Here is a 22,793-nt window from a genome sequence, read left to right as displayed (position 1 = left end):
TGGTCATCTTCATCACAGCACTTCTCATGATGTTGCCTCATTCGGGCCACCAGGCCTTGCATTTCTTTGTTGCAGTGTTTGCATTTTGCATGCATGCCTGCCTTACCGATAGGTAAAGGAACTTCATTAAAATATTGCCAAACTGGGTCTCTTTTACGGCCTGCTGCCATTATAGGTTTTTTCCTCCAAGGAAAGAATGTGATAAACCTCAGGTCATACACACAAAAAGATCCAAAGACTTGTCTGTCTGTGGCTATGCAGTATTGTGCTCAGAAAGTTTCACTTTCATTTTGTACTGCTTGTCTGCTTGCCCCTCCCTCCTCACACTTAGTTTCACTTTCTTCTTGTGCAGATCTATTCCACTCCAAACAATCAGAAAAATATTGTTTCTATTCTATTTCACTGAACTTCTTGAAACTTAGCACTGAAGGGGTTGATTCTGTATTCATAGGTTTGTAGAACAATAGGATTAAGGTCTTTCCCTCAACTCTGTTCATGTCATAACATTTTTGCTGTGAAGAAGAGGCATGTGATCTCTGCTGAGTCAAATTCAGTTTTGAGAACTGCAAAAGTAAACCAAGCATCTGTAATAATATCTTGTAGGCAGAGAAACTGCCCAATAATCTTACAAAAACCTCTGGAAGAGCATGACATTGTGAATGGATTAATGGAATTTATTTACCAAAAAAATTAAACATATACAGCCTTATTCTACATAATTAAAAAACTAATCTTTATCTCATGATGGAATAACCTTTGGATGGTAATATATTTTCCTCAAAAAGCATTTTATTTAAAAAAATCTGATTTAAATAAAAAAAATCCAATTTTTTGATTTAAAAAAAAAAATCATTGATTTTTATCCACCCTGCTTTGGTTTTCTAAAACACATCAGGTGTAATGCAGCAGACTTGCACATTATATTCCTTTCATACAGCAAAAGAAGACATTCTTATGCATATTCTTTCACAGAGGTGCACCTAGGTAATTTTGGAGCCTGGACCTAAAGGCCTTTGGAGCTGCCCCCCCCCCCCCGCCACGCAAGCTAAGCATAATCCTACACACTCTGTGACACGCACAGTTTTTTTAACACATGGGTTCTTGAGGGCACAAACAGCAACTGAACACACAAGAATGTAAGAATAAAAAACAGGTATATTTATGCATTTGCAGAAACATTTCATTACATAGCTTCATATATTCCCGCCTCACATATTTCTTTCCACTCTCCCCCCTCTGTCTCTAAAGCACCCACACAAGTCACAATCACACTCGGAGACCCAGTACACAGCGAGCAGCAGCGACACACCACCCAGGACAGACTAAAGAAGATTTGGGTGCCCACAGGGGTTGTGGAGACCCCAGACTTTGGCCCCAAAGTCCAGGGGAGGAACGCCACTGTTCTTTCATGCTGAATAATCAACTTGCAATAGTTTTATAAACCATGCTCTTAGCAACTCTCAGCTCCTAGTCATAAGATCATTTCAGTAACTCATGTTATTAAAGATCTGAAGCATTTTGGAAAGCCACTTAAAAGTAATTTAACATTTACTATGTAATGAATAGCTATCTCAGTGATTTCTTATTCTGTCCATTTAGCCCTGGATAAATTCCAGAAGAACACAGCAAATCTAAAAGAAAAGGGAAAAGCAAAAATTCAATATCTTGCATATCTAAAAATCTTGGAGAGACTGGAATTTTAAATAGAAGTGAATGTTCCAGGTAATTGATTCCCGGTCAGCGGCAAATCACAACATTCTCATTTTCAAAATTCCCACTAAAGAAAGCATCTACAATACTTTGTTAGACTGCAGCAAATGCCTTCAGTAGTTCTAGGCAAATTGCATACAATTCACTCTATTGTATGTGTAGAGAGAAAGTTACAGAGGATATCCCACATTATTTAGTTGCTCTATTTCCACAGATGTACATGGAAAATTCCTCCCTCCTCTCCTTAAAGCACATGAATATTGGTCACATATGCAAATAAATAATCTTTCTTGAAATGAAATCAAGAGGGTAATGCAAGAAGCAGCTTTATTTGCTATAGTGGTAACAAAGTAATGGCAACTTTATTTTGATATCCTTATGACAGATTGTTAACTTTATTTTGTTTGTTTATAAATAAAAATTAATAAGATTGTTGTCTGGTTAAAGTAATCTGATTGTGATGTGCTAGATTTATCCTTGTTATCTGAATAAATTTATTTATACTTGATGTAAATTTTGATGGAGTAAGTACTTGATGGAGTTTTCTCAGTTCACGTTAGTATACTTCCATTAGATTATTTATTTATTTATTTAGTAATGAAGAAGAAGAATATATACTGATTTTCAGCCATTTTATATACTGTTTTTTATAGCTTATGATCAAACAAATACATTGAATGATTGAATCTCAACATTATTTAGACCAGAAGTGGGCTTGGTTTAGACCAGGTTTTTGAGAACTACTTGGATTTTTTCCTAGAACAACCTTGGGAGCTACTACCACATAACAGCCGCTTAGGAAGGTGGAGTCGGTCACATCAGGAGGTTAAACCATTTGCAAAATGGCAGCTCATACAAAAATTTACATTGACAAAATAAGGGATTTTAACACCAAGCCCCTGAATTGCAGAAATCTGCTGCAGGACAGGAGTGGAGAGCAGGAGAAGCCACTTTGTGGGGAAAGAAATGAGAGAGAAAGAAATGAGTGGGAGATTAAGCAAAACACCCCTGAGCAGCCGAAAAGAAAGATTAACCATTCAGCCAACCCATCAGATCTATACTGCACTGGAGGGGCAGGGTATAAATATTATAAATAAATAAATAAATAATATTGGCGGGGGGGGAGTAGCTAGAAACATTCCTGGATAGCTACAGAGAGCTATCGGTAGATCCTAAACTACCTCATGCCCACTCCTAAATTATACTTTTCCTCTATCCCTGAAAGTTAAAGCAATTAAGAATAGAACATAACTTATGCTTTGCCTTATTAATTTAAGATTTATTTAAAATATTGTCACCTAACACAGGACCCTGCCCACCAAGTGCATACCCAGAATTACAGGACTGGAAGTTCTGGAAGAAGCTCAAGCTCAGACCTTTGCAAACCTCTGGTAGAATGAGGCAAGCTGGGAGACAGATTACACAGCGAAATTGTTCTGTGGTCCTTCAATATTGACACAGAACTCTGTGTCCTCTATTGACAGGGGACTCTAGAAGTCTTCTCCAGATGACCATAAAAATCACAATGTTGCAGAGCTGATAAGGTGGCTGAAAGGAAATAAGGGATCACACCAAAGCAAATTACTGATTGCCAGTAGAAATCTAGAAATCAAGGGAAGTAGGGAACAGGTTTTGTATAGCAACGGATATGATGTAGTCCAGAGCAATTCCAGCCACCAAAGCAAGTTGTGATATTACTAACAAAGGTTAGTTTTAACATCTAAGAGTCTATTCTGATGCCCATAAATATATTTTCAGAATAACTGAACTCAGGGGCGTAACTATCATTAGGCAAGGGGAGGCGGCTGCCTGGGGGCCCCCACGCCTCGAGGGGGCCCCCAAAGGCAAGTCAAATGTGAAGTGAGTGTGTTTGTATCAGCGAGGGGCCCATTTTAAAAAATTTTCTCTGGGCCCACTCCAGCCTCGTTACGCCCCTGACTGAACTGATAACAGCAGTGTTCCCCTGCTTCCCCAACTCTTGCCCATCTCCAGGCTAGCGGATGTGCCTCTTAACATTTCCCATACAGTTTTTAAATGTCCTCTTTTATTCTTGCTCTGTTTTAAGTGACCTTCTTCAATGCCCCTTGGTCATTATGATCTCAGCTGAGCTGAAAGGATTATTTGTACAAAAATGACTGAAACCATTAAATTAGATTATTGTGTGATAGCTCAATTTTCTTATTTCCTGCAGAGAATAACATTTAAGTGTAACTTATTTCTCTAAGCTATAAGATCAGCTCAACTGGTTGGCTCAAATGCTGTGATTCACACAAACATTTAGCCTGATCCTATGCATGCTCATCCAAAGTCAGCTCACTCAAAAGAGTTACTTGCAAGTATGTGTGCGTAGGATTGTAGCCTTACATATTCTGGGTGGATATCTTTGTGCAGTATATTTAGCTTAATCATTTGAAATGTATATAAGTAAGCTATCAAGAAGACAGATAGATTGGACTTCCTTTCATGCACATAGCTGAAGAAAGGAACAGATTAGTAGGTTATGCAGGTTGGCTCAAAGAATGCTGGTTTACAAGTTGAAGATACCCTCCAATTCTGCCTGTTTAGTAGATACACCACCACTTTTCTCGCTGGTTGCTTTTGCGTACCACACTGTCTCAAGTACATGTGCAATTAGAATCCAAAGTGTTACCACTCCAATTTCTAAGCCGTGCTCCTCTTGTATTCTAATTCACCAGTACTAGATGCTCCATAAGGCCTAAATAAGTGTTCTCCCTCTTGGTTCCTAGCTCTGTGTCACATAATTCCTGAGAAGGCTTCTTTTCCAAATGTTATATTGAAAAATGTTTTGCTGGACCCTGCAGTTCATCCATTCAGCACTTTAGAAACAGTTCCAGGCTTGAATTTGGGAGTCCTTCAAAGGGAGTACACAATTTCTTTTGCCATTCTCCTTCCTTGGATTTTAGAGGCCCATTTTCGAAATGGACCCCATTCCTTTTATACAAGATGATGAAAACTGCCACCTGACATTTGCAGTGCACTCTGCTTGCACAGCCAAGATCTCTTCAGCACTTTGCTTATTCATCTCGAAAGCTTTATTTGCATAACCAAGTTTCAATGGTTATCTCAAGAGTTTATTACAGGGTTATCATCTTGGGACAACAATCCCTGACGATACAGCCATGGAATTCCTAGATTCATTATCAGATCTCTGTGTTTCTTTATGGACTGTAGATACCCCCTGTCCACCAATCAGAGATAATCTTGCTGTTAGGTAATTCTAGATTAAGGTTAGATAAGACCAATACTTGATTCTGCTCACTTTAGTCTCTGATTCACTCTATAAACATTTCAACAAACTAGAAGCTGAAGTGAGGTCAGGGGTGGTTATTCCAGAATAACTGGTGTTGTCATCAGGCTCTTATGTTGCTACTGTATTTTGTGTCCACATGCTTTCAATTAAGTTAGTAATTGGGTGGGAGTGTCAGATAGTTGCATTTTCTTCCAGTCTTCCATCCCTTATGCTTACCCATCAGGCTTCTTATGTACTTGGAAAACTCTATGACAAAGCATTTTTTGCAGCATATACAGAGAGATGCTCTTACCCCTGGACTTGTGGGCTGAAGTTCAGGGCCTCCACAGCCCCTGGGGGCCCCCAAATCCTCTTTTGTCTGTCCCAGGTGGTGTGGATGCCTAGCCAAGCATAATGATGCTTACTTTGCAGGGCCTCCAAAGGACTTTAGGTCCAGGCTCCAAAATTACCTAGGTGCACCTCTGTATATACCAAGGAAAGCCAATAGAAATTTGTTCATTATGACTATATTCAATGTAGAACAGACATTTGATTGAAATAGGGATAGTTTCCAGCCATAATGGATATGGGACTTCTCTTGGCAAATAAGAATACTTATTCATGCTTTGTTTCCTCTGAATCCCTTGTGTTTCAGCTAGGCTAACTGACACAAATATCCCAGGTAATACCTTCAAGTTGCCAAGAACTGAACATGATCATTCTCTCTTCAGACACTTGGTTCTTTGCTTTTGCAAAGAAAACATATTCTTATTGTTCAGAGTATTACTAACATTTTTGTAGAGGCTCTACAATGTAATCTAGCAACACAGCTTGTATAAGGCCAAAATTGCTTACATTAGTGAAATTCTATCTTTGTCTAAAAAGACTTCATAAAATGGAGGTATCTCCTATCCTATATAATAAAAGGCTAGGGTACCTGCGTCCGTGTCTGGGTATCTGCGTCCGTGTCTCTAGAGGCCGGGTGTTCTGCGCATGCGTGGCTTCTGCACATGCGTGGCGGGGCGAGAGGGAAGTGGAGTGGGCGCCGGGCGCCATGTTGGGTGTTTACGAGTGAGCTGCCGGGGGGAAAGCGAACGGGCAGAAATGGATGGACAGGGGAAAGAGCCGTGCCGGGGAAAGCGAAATGGCAGCGGTGGGGGTGGAGGTGAAGGAAGTGGTGCCAGGTAAAGTGGCAGGTGTGTGTGAAGAAAGCAGCGGCAGCTGGGCGGCAGGGCAAGGGGGTGGGGGCAGGCGGCTGGCCAGCTGGCCAGAAAAAGCAGTTGGCCAGGCAGCCTGCCAGAGAAAAAAACCTTGGAGGGGGTAAGGCTGAGAACGAGAGGCTGAGCGGGGTGCTTGAAGCCGGGAAAGCCACGGGGGCCTCAGCGGGGCCAGCCAAGCGGAAGTGGTGGAGGCGGCGGCAAAGCAGCATCAGGAGGCGGCGACGGCGTTGTGGTTGCCGTCGTCCACAACTCGGGGCGGGGGCAGGCGGCCGACCAGCCAGCCACAAAAAGCAGTTGGCCAGGCAGCCTGCCACAGAAAAAAACCTTGGAGGGGGTAAGGCTGAGAACGAGGGGCTGAGCGGGGCGGATGTAGCCGGGAAGGCCATGGGGGCCAGAGCGGGACCTCAGCGGGGCCAGCCAAGCGGAAGCGGCAGAGGCGGCGGCGAGGCAGTAGCAGGAGGCGGCGACAGCGTTGTGGTCGTCGTCGTCCGCGACTCGGGCCGGCCGGACTCGCCTCAGGCACGAGAGAACGTGAGGAGGCAGCGGCAGCGGCAGCGGCCTGGGAGCGGGGCCCCCCTCGCCGCCTCCACCACCACCACCATGAGTGGGGGGACGCCGTACATCGGCAGCAAGATCAGCCTCATCTCTTGCCTCATGCGTGCGCACGTAGCATTTCTACACCACTCTTCTAGCGCCCGTTAATGAAACTGGCTTAATGACTAGTGTCCAAATAAAAGCCACTGTAAATCCATTGATAGATTGATTGCAGTGGGCTGGACTTACATGCATTTATTTATTTAACTTCTATACCGCCCTTCCAAAAATGGCTCAGGGCGGTTTACATTAAAATAAAACTAAAATCAATTGTTAAAATAAAAATTAAAAAACACTATTAAAAATAAAACCATTATTAAAACAGTTAAACCCATTTTTAAAACCCTGGAAAACCAGGCCAAACATTTACAGTTTAAAAACAAATTTAAAACCCTGGAAGCCAGGCCAAACAGATAGGTCTTAAGGACTCTCCTGAAGGCCAACAATGAACTCAGACTACAGATTTCTGCTGGGAGTGCATTCCACAGCTCAGGAGCAGCTACAGATAAGGCCCGCCTCTGAGTTGCCACCAGACGTGCTGGTGGTAACTGAAAATGTACCTCCTCAGATTACTTTAATGTGTGGTGGGGATTGTGCAGAAGAAGGCTCTTTCTAAGATAACTCAGACCTAAGCTGTTCAGGGCTTCAAATGTAATAACCAACACTTTGTATTTTGCCCGAAAACATATCGGCAGCTAGTGCAACTGCTTCAAAACAGGCATAATATGGTCTCTGGGTTGCTCCAGAGACCAATCTAGCTGCTGCATTTTGAACTAACCAAGTTTCCGAACTACGTACAAAGGCAGCCCCATGTAGAATGCATTGCAATAGTCAAGCCTAGAGGTTACCAGCTGATGCACCACTGTTTTGAGTTTGTCCTCTTCAAGGAATGGACATAGCTGTCAAATCAGCCGAAGCTGATAGAATGCACTCCTGGCTATAGCCTACACGTATTTGCTCCTTTGGGGGGAGTATAACCCCATCCAGCGCAGGAAGCTCTAACTCATCCCTCAAATTCTGAGCCCCTAAAATTAGCACCTCCAGCTTGCTTGGATTCAGTTTCAATTTGTTATCCCTCATCCAGGCCATTACTGCCTATAGGCAGGCATTTAGGGAATGAAATGAATGCCATTTTCTGATGATGAAGATGAAAAAGAGTAGTAGATTTGGGTGTCATCAGCATACTGATAACACCCAGCACCAAACCTCATGATGACCTCACCCAGTGGTCATCATATGACCATATGATGACCACTGCAAAGATATTAAAAAACATTGGTGACAGAATGGAGCCCTGAGGGACTCTATATAACAGCTCCCATTTTGAGGAGCAACTGTCACCAAGCTCCACCATCTGGAATCTACCCGAGATATAGGAGCGGAACCACTGCAAAGCAGTGCTCCCTTTCCCCAACTCCCCCTGGTGATCCAGAAGGATACCATCATTGATGGTATCAAATGCTGCCAAGAGATCCAAAAGAACCAACAGAGTCACACTCCCTCTGTTGATTCCCCGGTAAAGGTCATCCATCAGGCCAACCAAGGCTGTCTCAACCCCATAGCCAGCTCTAAAGACAGTTTGAAATGGGACTAGATAATCAGTTTCCTCCAAAACCACCCAGAGCTGGTTGGCCACCATCCTCAATCACCTTGTCCAACCAAGGGAGATTGGAGACTGGCCTATAATTATCCATCACTAAGGGGTCCAGGAAAGGCTTCTTAAGAAGCGGTCTAAACATTGCCTCCTTCCAACAAGGAGGCACCCTACCCCATTTCAGTGATGATATTACATGACTTAATTAAACTGTGGTCAATATTGTCTCAGTTTGTTGTTGCTGAAAGAGCAGGATTTATGGTATAGTATGTGCAAATGGTATAATATGTGCAAATGTGGAACAATTATATCAGCTCCCAGATATGTTACATAACATCAACTTTTAAAACACAATTTTTGTGTAGATTTCCCCCTTATACTTTTATGAGTGTGAGCATCACTAGGAAATGAATATCAGAAGAGAATGAGAAGGATTTAAGCGTTAGGTGTTGGGTTTTACTTGTCAGTTGGGGAGATGCATGAAGTAAGGGAGATTGTTCCGTTGAGTGATAGACAGATTGCTCCTGAATGGGAGTCAAGCAATTCATTTGAGGTAGGAGAAGAGAAGAGACTTGTAATGGGCCACAAAACAACCCCACTATAACATATTCTGCCACCCCTTCCACATAGCTGATTTTTTAGGCCGTAGGTAGCCAGTCATTTTTTCAGACCACTGAAGGCAGTTTTACACTGGTGGTTTGTTTATGTGTACATTCATCCTGCTTTTGCTTCGGATAAAGAGGATTTGCAAGTTTTTATCTTGCTTCTGAAACCTGCAAAAATTGTTTGATCAGAGATTACAGTAGGGCAGAAGAATTATGTATGTAACCCATGGAAAATTAAACCTCTTTCAAACTGTGCTTCACTCTTTTGAAAATTATTGCCTGCTTCCACTCTTATACTATAAGCCTTTCAAGACAGAGATCAGTTTGTTTCTTTTAACTGTAATCTTCAGATTGTGTTTCACAGTATGGATTTGTCTACTTAATTGCTGTAAAATATTCATAATACCCATGATAGATAATAATATCTAATCAACTTTGGGTGGTGCTCTTTAGATCAGTCTTATGGTGTATAAAAGTAGCTGCTCATTAGCAATCAAGGGTATGGACAATTGGATTGGATGTAGGTGAGGCAAATCATTTTGGGGGTGGGGGGAGAAGGCAATATGCACAGTTGCTCTGGATTTTGCATATGTCACAAGATCAGTTCAGAGGGGCTCCAAGTGGAGACAATCAGTGATAAGTTTAATTAAAAATGTTCTCGAGGCCCTTTCACTGAAAGTTATCTTCATCATTCTGGTGCTCTAAAGCATTCTGCTGTCTCAATATCTTGCATTTAAAAGTGAATAATGCAGCAGGCATGTTAATTCTTTAGCCCTCATGCAGACTAATTAATATGCTCATAAAGCTATATCAGAGCCATATAAAAATAACTCTTTACAGAAATAGTCCAACCATTGTGACCACCTACTAGAACACATCTGCTCTGTGCTGACATTATTTGCATTGCTTAGGAATATGAAACACTTTAAAATAAGATGAAAGAAGCTTCCATATCCATCATGGTTCATTTTCATCACAGCTCTTTCCTCTGGATGAAACAGGTCATCTGTGGTCGGTTGAAATAGTTCTGCCTGAACACAGTAAATCAATTTATTTGAAAGCAATGAAACCTCATATTATGGCCACAGGACTATGATATGAAGCCTTTAATTAGTTTTTCCCTGATCAAGTTGCTGCCAAAGGCACTGGGACTTTTGCTTCAGTCACATTTCAAAATAAACTGAGGATCTGGCTAAAAACAGTTCAGAGTACATTGTGATGCAAAGGTGAACAGTGCTGGCTAATTATAATTTTCATAGATCTCAAGATACTTGAAATATACATTTTTATATTAGGTATTTTCACTATGTACCTAAAATCCTTGGCTTTTTAGCTTACTTTCCTTAAGGAAAGTTAGCTTATGAGATCACCCAGCATTCTGTGTGTTTCTCCCCAACGCACCTGAATCAACTTCGCAATGACTGGACCAATATGAACCAAACTGAGTACAGTTGTAGGTACACATAAAGACACCTCAGCAGTGTAGTTTGTGATGATGCCATCCAACCCGATTCAAGATGGTGGACACGTAAACATTTGAGGCGCAAGTGCAGAGGCGTAACTAGGGAAAATGGCGCCCGGGGCAAGCACTGAAATTGCGCCCCACCGCCGCGTTCCCCCCGCCGCTTCCCCAACATACATCTGACTGACACACATGTTTCAGAAAACTTTTATTTTAAAAATTTTAAAAATTACAAAAATTACCAAAAATTTCAAAATGCACTACATACTTAGGTTTTTCCTCACAACAACCCTGTGAAGTTGGCTTGTATCTCAAACATCAGAATTATGATGCAATGATGATTATTATGATTATGATGCCCCTCCCTCACGCCCTGGTTCTGTTCCTGACTTTCCCTTGTGAGTGACTGTATTTTAACAAAACGAAAACCAAGGACTCCAAAGTAATTCGAGGGACTAGGGTGATAGTGCTAAAGACTCCTTATTCTCCCACTGTTAAAGAAAGACTCCCCTTTTCCAAAACCGCGTGCTATTTACACCAGAAAAGGTTTCAAATGGAGGGGGAAGCATTTATGCATTTATGCTTTGTTTTATGTTACAATTTCAAAGTTAGAAAAACTATAAAAGGGCCATTTTAGAGAAGATATGCACTGCCTTAGTTGCAAATCCTGCTTTTTTGAGATTCCCTGCAATTGAACAAAGCGATAATATACACCTTTGCTATTTAAATAGTTGGAGAGTATTTATGACAATAAAACATGAAATGGCATTTCAGATGCAACATTGGTTGCCTAAGACCACTCAGATTTAACTAATCTTCATCACATTGACAAAAAGAGCAATTAAAATTAAAATCCATGACTAAAACCAAACCACTTTGGGGTTGTTTTTAATGAAAGGTGGTATATAAATTTAACAATAAATGTTTAGAAGTATATACTTTCACCCCCTGCCCAACCTACAATTAATTCCAGCTTATTTTCAAAGGGCTTCAAGTTTTATTTACAAATTGCTTGGCAGCACCAATGTTTAAGTAATCGCTAATTGCTCCTAATGATAGTTTTACTTATTGTTAAATTTATATACCACCTTTCATTAAAACATTCTCTGTTCATCTGATTTTCAGTCTGGTTAATTAAATCGGTGGAGGTTTAGACTTTCCTGATGGGCTGAAACAGCTAATCCATTCTGATGATGACATATAATTAAATTAGCTTGCATTACATAGTGAAAAAGTCCAGGAAGGGAGAGATGGGGGGATGTGGAACCCAAGGTTCTACATCCCCCCCATCTCCCCCTCCCTGAACCTTTTCAGTTAAAACGTGGTTAGATTATAGGGGAGGAAGGACTTGAATGAGCAAAAAGGGGAACTGGTTCGGGCGTTCAGGAAGTTGTTCAGAAGAGGGAGTTGTTCAGGAAGTTTGCTCTGGTGCGTGTCCTCCTCTCGACGCATGCGCAACTGGTGGCGGGGCGCCGGGGCGCACCGGGGAGTGAGAGTCAGAGACTTGGACTACGAAGACGCCGCGGCGCCCAGTGCTGGATGAGCAATGCCAATGGGGGTGGGTGGTGCCGGGACTGGGGGAGGGGGACTGCTCTGCAAAAATAAAATAAAATAAAATAAAATAAATAATTTTCCGGCAAATCGGCGGGGGCACTTTTTGGCACCCCCTGCCAAGTGGCGCCTGGGGCACGTGCCCCCCCTGCCCCCCTATAGTTACGCCTATGCGCAAGTGGGCTAACCTGGAACTGTCTGACGGATTTTAATTTTTAACCAAATTTGCTACAGCTGTGGGGACATACAGGGACACCTCAATGGCATGGTTTGCGATTATGTCATCTACCCCAATCCAAGATGGTGGATGCATACATGTTTGAGACGTAACTGGGCTAACTTATGAACTGTCTAACTGATTTGAACCAAATTTGCTACAGCTGTAGGGACACATATGTTCAAGGGCATAATTTGTAATGATGTCATCCACCCCAGCTCAAGATGGAGGACACATGAACATTTGAGGCACAAATAGGCTAACTTATGGACCACCGAACTAATTTGGACCAAATTTGTAGTTGTAGGAGTGACATAAAGGGACACCTCAATGGCATAGTTTATGATTATGTCATCTACCCCAATTCATGATGGCGGACACATGAACGTTTGAGGCAGAAGAGGCTAACTTGTGAACTGCCTAACCACTATGAACAAAATTTGCTACAGTTGTAGGAACACATGAGGATACCTCAATGATGTAGTTTGTGATGATGTCATCCACCCCAATTCAAGATGTTGGACATGTGAACATTTGAGTCACAAGTGGGAACTGATTTGGAGCAAATTTGCTGCAGCTGTAGGGATACATAGGTACACCTCAATGGCAAAGTTTTCATTGATGTCATCCACCCTGATTCAAGATGGTGCATGCGTGAACAGGTGAGGCACAAATGGGCTAACTTGTAGACTGCCTAACTTATTTGAACCAAATTTGGTAAAGTTGTAGTGAGTGACACATAGGGGCACCTCAACAGTGCAGAATCTGGTCTGACTTGAAAAAGAATATTTATCAATGCATTAATTAGAATTGTAGATAATATTTTGGAGGATTATTCTATCTATCTGATATTTATGCTTTTATCCCACTTCAACTGGAATACCTTAATTGTAGAGAATATTTCAGAGAATCATTCTATCCATTCTATATTTATTCTTTTATCCCATTTCAACTGAGATACCTTAATTTCTATTTGCATTAGACATGATTAAGCTGTCTCTGTTTAATTTGTCCACTGGTAAACTTTGTTACAACACAAATACACTCACATATATTAAAGACTTAGTATTAAATCAGCATTCCTGTTATTTCTTAAGGACTTATTGCCACTGTGGACTTGGAATTTATGCAACATAATCCTTGTCTTTATTTATTTAATTACTGTTAGATTGGGACAGGAAACCTTTTTTTTATTTCTCTGCTGTAAAATGCTTTGTGAACTTCTTGTTGAAAAGCAGTATACAAATATTATAGAATAATAAATAAAAAATTTACTCAGAAGTACATTCAATTATATCCATTTGGGCTTGCTCAGGTTTATTTAAGAGTGAAGCCTTAAGCTGAGTTTTGCATATTTTTGTTTTCTTTCATTTGTTAAAGTTTTTTATATGTTTGTTAATGTTCTTGTGCTTGATGTTTCTTTTTTTTTTTGCTGGGATTTATTTTTCTCTGCTGCTTTGAATTATTTATTCTTATTTTGTGTATTCTTATCTTTACTTCATATATGTTGTTCTTTAGTTGAAGATCAGCTAATAAGTATTAGTAATAATCTAATGAGTATTGTTAAATAATAAGTATTAGCAAGCAATAACACACAAATAAAATTCCAAGAAAGTACAGCATATGTAAATCACAGTTAATAACTTCATCTCAGCATTTCAGTGATCCTTAAGTGTGCCTTACTTTATTTAAATTGTTGAGCAGAAGCATTACTGATGAAGGGAAGTTCACAGGATTACTTGGTTGATGCAGAAAAGAACATACTCTTGTTGGCTCCCAGCAGTTTCAGCCACAGTGAGCTGATTATATGCATCTATCATCATGCACAGGACTTGGATTGGGCCTTGCCATCAAATCCTGAACATGGTTGCAGATGCAGGTAAATTAGCTGACCTCAGCTGAAGTGGCTGAGAATGGACCTGGATAAGACTTCCCTCACAACCAGTTTGTACTGAAGAAGTTGTGAGAATATACTCTAACTAGGAATCTGGGGGCATTCCAGAGCAGCGAAAATTTGTTTCACTACATAGAGATTAAGTTGTAAAGACCTGTGGTTTGGAATTGAGGGAGAGCACCTGGCTCAAATGCAGCTAGAGAGTTTAATGGCTGAGTGGGTATCTGAGCTCAGGTCTCCTTGGTCCTCAGTCACTCAACAACACTTTAATCAACACTGGATCTCAACTTACCTCACAGAATTTCCCTTGCTGGGGAAACGCACCCGATATTACCCCGAATTCCCTGGGAGAAGGGCAGGCTACACATGTTATAGTTTAAGATTTATGCCGTGCAGTGTTTATTTTATTGTATTTTTTTAAAGCCTAGCACATTGCTAGCTTAAAATAAAATATAAAAACCGAAATGGTGGTGGTAGTGACAGTGGCACTAGTAAGAGGAGAAGACAAAGTAGAGGGGAAAGATTGAAATTTAGGCCTTTGCAAGACTCTGCATCAAGTTTTAGTAAGAGACTCCTCTCTCCTGGAAAACAACGACCACCGAGAAACAAGGAGTCTATGTCCTTAGAGGACGAACCGGACCTATTCGGTGTGCACAACACAACACCTTATATTTTCTGAAGAGTGAAATCAAGTTTGCCAAGCCGCAACAAATTCCTTTGGGGGAAACTGCAAACAAATTGAAGGCACAGGGCAGCCCTCGGTGAAGAGCGAGCTGGTAGGAGGAGTTCCCATGGCAATAGGAAAGGTGGCGCGACTCTCCTCCCGGTGATGCATCTCTCTGATCTCATCAGCCACACTCCCAAAAGCAGGACTGCCGCGCGGGCTCCTGCGAGGGGTCCAAACTCACGAAGAGTCCGTGCAAACACAGCCCCCCTCCTCCACAAGGCTGCGAGGCCAGCCGCTGCCTGCATTGCAAAGCCGCAGCACAGTGCAGCACCATTCCCCTATTGACAGCTCCTGGGAAGCGGGAGGGGGAAGGCGGGCCGCGAGGCGGAGGTGGGGAGTCGTGGAGCCACCGGCCAACCAAACCTGGCAAATGCTCGCGGGCACGCCCTCCTCCTGCTCTCCAGATCAGACTTCAACTCGGATTGGCTACGTCTGGCTGTCAGTCCGACTATCAAGCCGGCTAGGTAGGTGGGTGGGTTAGGCTGAGGGATTTGCTCTTGAGCCTCGGCAGGAGCGGCGGAAAGGGGGTGGTTTGTAGGGGAGCGGAGAAACAGCAGCTGCTCAAAGCATTCTTTTTTAAAAGGGGTGGGGGAAGTCATGCACTCATTGCAAGGGAATTTGCAGCCATGCAATGCGCTCAGACCTGGATCACTCCTTTCCCTTCCTAAACAGTGAGTAGCCTTCTTAGGTGGGGAAGGGGCATTATCCAACGTAATGCATGCCATTTGCACACGCACCCCCCATCACATTCCAGCCAGCTTTGGCCATTGCAACTCGTACAGCCAAAGTTTGAGGGGGGGCGGGGGGTGGAGAGGCGAGATGGTGGTTCCAGTCCTGCTTCCCAGTGCAATGAGTTTGGATGGAGGCTTCTCCCCAGCTCCTCCCTGTGGCCTTCCTTCTTGCTTGCCTTCATTCATCTCACAGGTGAAATGAACTTCTGCCTTCCGTGGTGATCAAGCTGCTCTGGTCCTCTCCCTCCTCCCCCCATCCCTTTCCATCTGCAATTATTTCAAGACGCAGGAGTGAAAGCCTGACCTCTCACCCAGCATGAAGAGGTGCAAATCAGATGAGCTGCAGCAGCCAGACGAAGACTCCGTTGGGACTGAAGATGTCCCCATCCTGGCTACCATGGATGTCAAGCCTGGGGATTCAGCTGCTGCCCTGTCAGATGTGGGTGCATCTAACCCAAACCCAGCACACCATCTTGTTAGTCGGAGCAAGCCTCCTGATTTAAAGGTAAGCTTCTAAGCCGTGGCTACCCTTAAAAAGGTAATTTTAAATTTTCTTTGCTTTGTTGTCAGGTGAAATTATTGACAACAGCAAACATTTGGTAGGTGCTGCATTTACAGGCTGTGTTTTTGAAGGCATATGGACAACCAGTTGATATTGGTGATACTAAATGGTCCCGTGCTATCTAGCTTATCCGACAAGTTATTGATGTTAGGTTTTCTTATGTCCATACATTTTTTGTACTCAATCATCATGTCCCATCTTTTACCACCTTCACCGTACTCCCTTCTACTGATATTCTAGCACTGGTATAGACAGACTTGTTTGAGGGGCTTGATTTGATCAGATTCCATGACTTTACAGACAACCATTTGTGTTATGAATGCATTTAGCTGAGAGCTGACAATCATAGCTGGTCCTGAATTTTGTCCAGTGCTTCCTGCATTATAGCTATGGCCAACCATTATTTGCAGTGAATGGAAACTTATATCCACTTGTATGTCACGAGATGTTGTGAAAGCTCAAAACAATAAACACAAGTGGGTTTAGTGAAGAACTGGACACATCTCAAAGACTGAGTCCATTCATGGCTGTTAGCCAAGATGGTCCAGGAATCTAGCTTCATTGTCAGGTTTGCTAAAAGCTAGAAACGAATGTCAGGAAATAGCTCATTCTGTTTTAATTGCTCTGTGTCTTGGTTCCTCTCACACCTCTAATACTGGGCATTGGTACAGATAGAATATGGAAGCTAAATTGGCCATTGGAGTGACCCAGCATGGCATTCAGCATATGTCCATGGCAGGGTGTGAATAAATGCTTAATTTTTTTTTCTCTTTCCCCACATTATAGCCATGTGATTTGTTGTGATTGTAAGGTTTACCCAAAGACATTATGATTAATTACAAAAAAAACATTATTCCTGAGTATAAATGGCATTAATAAATGATGTGAAGTACTGGTTCATAGCAGTGGGTTGCATGAAGGGTTGTATGAAATGCTTACTCTTTGGGGATAGTTATGGTTTATTGGCTTGGGTCTCAGAGTTTCCCAGCATTCTCACTGGCCTCCTTGCGTTGTGTGTGGTGTATGGTGAGTCAGGAATGACTTTTTAAAAAATCTCCTTGGTGAAGAGTCTTGAAATGCATTGACAAAGTATTAGAGGCTAATGAAATAATAATACTATAATGTTGCGGGCATAGCTGAGGGGGCAGGCGGGTGGGCAGAAAGTCCTGGGTACAATCCCTGGCATCTTCAGGGAGGGCTGGGGAGAAACCCCATGTGGAACCCTGAAGAGCTGTTACAAGTCAGTCTTGACAATACTGAGTTAGACAAATGGCCTGACTCAGTATAAGACAGCTTCATATTTAATGTTACAGGCTTGAAAATATCAATTCGCCCTGTCACCAGTAGTGAGTAAGCTTCTCAGCCAGGTGGAAATGCTTTCTATGAACTAGAAAAAAGTCTCCCCCCCCCGCCTTTTCAGGCTGGTGATGTGTCACAAATGACTTATAAGTCTGGGAATGGACAGGAGGGCTATAACATTTTGCAGGCTGATAATTTATGTCAGCATACTAGTAAAGTGTCATGGCTGCGGGTTGATTCTTGCTCAGGGTTTATACTTGCCAGTGACCTCAGCTGGAGTCTCTTGGTGCTATTCTAAAAGAAATAATTCTGCCGGGGCTTCTTGGAGAATAAACAGTCTTAATTGGTTACAGCGGTATTTGTGGAACCATGCACACATCTCCTTCTTAGCCACTTTGGAGACCTGCAAGACAAAAAGTGGGATGCAAACTGAACAAAATATACAAACTTACTAAACTATTTGCATTCTCCCAGTTTAGAAACCTCATGCTTCCTTCTGCCCCAGCTCCTATGTCATCTGGTACCACTTCTCCTCCCAGCTCTTACTAACATCCTCTTCTTGTACTGTTTTCTTCTCTTGCGTCTGATAACTGAGCCAATGCTGGTTAGACCCTCACGATTCCAGTTCTGCATTCCTAGTGGGTTCATTACTCAGGCCTTAGGCTGAGCCCTGCCTCTTGATAAGATGGTTACCAAAACAGACATGCAAAATTGACTGTTCCCATTGGTGCCTCATGCTCTATATATCTTTATTGTAGAATCTTCTAAAAAGAACCACAGATAATAAGTGAACCAAAATAGTTCTCAGTTACACTTAACAGGAAACTGCAGTTAATGTACGGTACTTCATTTCGGTGTAATTCTTCTCAAGCTCCTCAGTCCAGTAAATGCCTCTTCTAGTATTAAATCTGCAGAACTATTGAGACAAATTGGCTACCCTGGGCTGTATCTGAAAGTCGGGATGCCTGGAAGTAGAGCTTATGTCCTGCGCATGACCTGTTGAATATGCCATAGTAGCCCATTGCAGCAATCACTAAGAAGATCAGTAAGGAATGTTCATCTCCTCTGATAGGATTAGGCACATTTTCAATCAGAAATGTTACTATATAAAATGTTTTCATCTCATTCCCCCATTTTGCTTTTCTGTGTGGTTTTACAAGCACTGCACATGAACAGGTGCTATAATTGAGGGGTGTGTGTGTGTGTACATACATACAGACACACACATATCTCAATTCCCCACACGTGCATACACACACACACCATTGCAGAAAAAGCTACTTAATAAAGTTTCACTGCAGACCTTTTCTTGCTTCTGGGAACAAAAGAGAAGTGAATAGCATTGATAACATTCAGGGAGTCATATTCAGTTTATAATGGTGCACTAAAAATATAGCCTTTTAAAACTGGAATACTAAGCAAATTGTGACTGGTAGGAAGATAGAATGCTAATGCTTTATTATCTTTCTCCTAAAAAGGAATAAAGTACTGACCACAGTCGGGATTTTTGAAAAACCCATTACAGGCTAATGTTTTTGTCTGTTGTCAACCACACAATGGTTAGTAACAACAATTAGCAATTAACATTGTTTGTGCGTATGTGTATTTTAGCTATGCTTTGCAAAAATATATGAGCATCTGTGGTCTCCATGTTATAGCTGGGAATACTAATTCAGAGAAGCAAGAAGTGCATATGGCTGTAACTCACTGTCTTCAGAAGAACTGCACCAGTTTATTTATTTATTTAAAATATTTATACCCCGCCCCTTCAGTGCACTACTGCTCGGGGCAGCTCACAACAATAAGATAGACACAAGATACAATAAAAGTAATAAAATTAACTAAATTAAACAAAAAAGTTGTCAGATTAAAAAGCACAATCATTATTAGGTTCAAATTAAAGGTTATTTTGAAAGCTAAAAACTGAAAACTATAAAAAGCTAAAGAACCTACCAGATATAACAAAAAAAAAGGAGCATTAAAAGTCTTTTTTAAAAGGTGCATTTTAAGATGTTTTTTAAAAAATACTGAGGGAGTGAGTAGGGCAAAGCTCTTTAGGGAGGGCGTTCCAAAGCCGAGGGGCCATAACCGAAAAGGCCCTGTCTCTAGTTCCTGCCAACTGGATTTCTGTTAGTGGCGGGGTCATGAGCAGAGCCTGAGATGATGAGCGGAGGGCCCTAACAAATTCATATGGGCGAATGCAGTCTGACAGGTACCCTGGCCCAAAAGCCATGCAGGGCTTTAAAAGTCAATACCAGCACCTTGAATCTAGCCCGGAAATGGACTGGTGGACAATGAAGCTGACACAGGATGGGTTTAATACCCGTGAAGCGACTTGCACCCATGAGCATCCTTGCGACAGCATTCTGAACCAGCTGAAGCTTCTGAACAGTATTCAAGGGTAGCCCCACATAGAGCGCATTGCAGTAGTCCAATCTGGATGTTAGTGACTGAGGTCAGGTCCGACTCTCCAAGTAGGGTTGTAACTGGCGTACCAACCATCATTGGTAAAAGGTGCTTATGCACACCTCCGCCACCTGCTCCTCCAAGGACAGTGTTGGGTCCAGAAGCACCCACAAGCTGCAGACTTTGTCTTACAGAGTGAGTGTGACCCCGTCCAAGACCAGATTTACCTCATTACTCGGATGATCAGATCTGAGATGGACATATCAGGTAGTATAAAAATATGATAAATGATCAGTTCTACCAACTCAGAGCACTTCCGTCTTATCTGGATTAAGTTTCAACTTGTTTGCCCCCATCTGGTCCAGAACAGCCTCCAAGCCCCAGTTTAGAGCATCCACTGCCTCCCTGGTGTCTGCTGATTTAAAAGATAGGTAGAGCTGGGTATCATCAGCATATTGATGGCACCGCAGCCCACACCTACAGATGACCTCTCCCAGAGGCTTCATGTAAATGTTAAACAGCATGGGTGACAGAATAGATCCTTGTGGCACCCCATAGGCCAAAGGGTGGAGCAGGCACTCCCCAGCATCACCTTCTGACTTTGACCCCCTAGGTAGGAGCAGAGTTTACACTAGTTGGAAAGTGAAATACAAAGAGTCCAGCTGTGTTCCCCCAGAGATTATTTTTTAATTGCCAGGGATTAGCACTGAAGTAAACAAAGTAATAATAAATAAGAAAGTGCCTCTGAGCTCATGTAGGATGTTCTCAGTTCTCACAATTCTGCTAGAATAGCTAATACAATCTTAGGCTGCATTAACAGAGGCAGGCCAACTTTGCACATAATGGCAAACTGTTATTTTGATGTTAACCATTACTTTAATGTAAACCGCTCTAAGCCACTTTTGGAAGGGCAGTATAGAAATCAAATAAATAAAATCATTTGCCCCCGTTCCCCCTGCCACACTTCCAGACAATACCGATCTGCAGTCTGGGAGACTGCAAGGAGGGAGGAACTGGCTGCATGGGCTTCCTCCTTCACATGAAGGAAAGCTGTGGCAGCCAATCGAGAAGGAGAGAGGGAGGAGCTTGCTACCCTCAACTCCAGTTTTACACAGTGGCAGAATCAGGATGACACAAAGCCGCTTCTGGGCCTGAGGTTTCAGCAGCAAAACTCAAGTGGAACGGAAGGTTCAGATTATGGTTTGAGGTCGAAAACCTCGGGTCACTTGGGTGAAGAAACTGCAGGTTCACGCATTTGGATGACCACAAACTTTAACCTCTGGCCAGTGTTCTCTCTAACAGGGATTCCAAGATGTTGTTGACTACAACTCCCATAATCTCCAATTATAATCTCCATGGCAGCTGAGGATTCTGGGAGTTGTAGTCAACAACATCTTGGAATCCCTGTTAGAAAGAACACTGCCTCTGGCATGGTTGCTTCTGGTTTGGCGTTATGTCCGAAGGCGATCGCAGATTGTCCAGATCACAAGGAGTAATTATTTCACTCTATTCTGCACCAGTCAGACCTCATTTGGAATACTGTGCCCGTTCTTGGCACCACATTTTAAGAAAAACGTGGATAAAGTGGAATGATTTTAGAGGAGCGCCACTAAGTTGGTGAGGGGCCCGGAAACTGAATTGTATGAGTAACTGTTGAAGGGGCTGGATATATTTAGTTTGGAGAAAAGAAGGGGGGATATGATAGCTATCTTTTAAGTATCTGAAGGGCTATCACATAGGAGCAGAATCGTTTTTGCTCCTGAAGGCTGGACTAGAACCAGTGGGTTGAAATAACAAGTAAGCAGATTTAAACTAGAAGTTAGGAAAAGTTTCTTAACTGCACGATCTGTTTGGTAGTAGAACGTCCTGTGTCAGGCTAACCCCTGCTAGCTGGGCAAAGAGGCACCTTTTAAACACTTAGCAGGGGGAGAGTAACTGGCCCTATCCTCGCCCAGCACAGTATCTCCAGTGATTGTCGCCGGTGTCTATCTTATGTTTCTTGTTAGATTGTGAGCCCTTTGGGGACAGGTCAGCCCTTTGGGGACATCTTGTTTGTTCTCTCTGTAACCCGCTTTGGAAATTTTTGTTGAAAAGTGGCATATAAATATGTTGTTCATGCAGGGGTGGGCTTTCCTTCACTGGAGATTTTCAGACAGAGGCCGAACAGCCATCTGTCAGGGATACTGTAGCAGAGGGTTGGACCAGAAGACTACCAAGGTCTCTTCAAACACTAAAATTCTATGATTCTACACCTGGAATTAGGGTTTCCACATAAGAGTCATGGCTTTCAGATTGTTGGGCAGAGAAAATGGTGAGTAGGCAGGCATAGTTTCTGAGCAGGTTTGTCTTGATTCAAACATGTTTTTAAGATTACAGGTTTGTCCCCAGTCTGAGGTTTTATAGGGCCAGATGGAAACCTACTGGCCCCTTGGTTTCACCTGACTGCTGCTGAATTCGTAGTTATGGTGTTGTCTCTTGGCCTGCGGCATTGGTGATGCCTAAGCTCAGTAGAAAGCAGGCTAGTTATTCCCTTTTCTGACAAACTGCTATGGTGGCACAGAGAATAAGGGACCTGGGTATAGTTTCAAGAACCCTGATGCCTTGCACAGACAAGCTTGAATCTTGCCACCTCACATTGTGTTTGCCTCTTCAGCTGGGTTCTTTGCTTTATTATGTATGTTTTCAAGGAGCAAGATGGAACTCATCAAATGTAAAACTGACTTTTAAAAAGCAATCGTATATTGTGTATGGTAGATTTATACATATCTGTCATGCACCTGTCACTGTTTCCCTGTAAAGAGCAATGAATGAAGCCACAGAGAATGAGCTAAAAACATAAATGACCAGACTGAACTGCTTTCAAAAAGATGCATTAGCCCTCTGACCTAATGTAAGGCACTTTTGAAACCACTGTCACTGGACAAACTTCACCATTATTTAGTTGGTGCTTAGAGATGGAGCATTGCCTTGG

At 42.4% G+C, this 22,793-nt stretch overlaps 1 protein-coding gene across 4 annotated transcripts in view; it reads left to right on the top strand.

The window, feature by feature from the left end:
* Nucleotides 1-15,335: 15,335 nt before the first annotated feature.
* Nucleotides 15,336-22,793, top strand: part of TMCC2 (transmembrane and coiled-coil domain family 2) — a 145,752-nt gene continuing 138,294 nt past the window's right edge. For 3 of the 4 annotated variants that reach the window (XM_053246987.1, XM_053246985.1, XM_053246990.1), the window contains exons 1-2: nt 15,336-15,495; nt 15,839-16,060. In XM_053246987.1, coding sequence (XP_053102962.1) covers nt 15,872-16,060 — 189 coding nt within the window. In that variant the 5' untranslated portion in view covers nt 15,336-15,495; nt 15,839-15,871. The remainder of the gene's footprint in view (nt 15,496-15,838; nt 16,061-22,793) is intronic. The other variant, XM_053246986.1, reaches the window with a different exon arrangement.

This window comes from Hemicordylus capensis, chromosome 4 (genome assembly GCF_027244095.1).
Source record: "Hemicordylus capensis ecotype Gifberg chromosome 4, rHemCap1.1.pri, whole genome shotgun sequence".
Classification (NCBI taxonomy): Eukaryota; Metazoa; Chordata; class Lepidosauria; order Squamata; family Cordylidae; genus Hemicordylus; species Hemicordylus capensis.
This window is presented reverse-complemented; position numbering and strand designations above follow the sequence as displayed.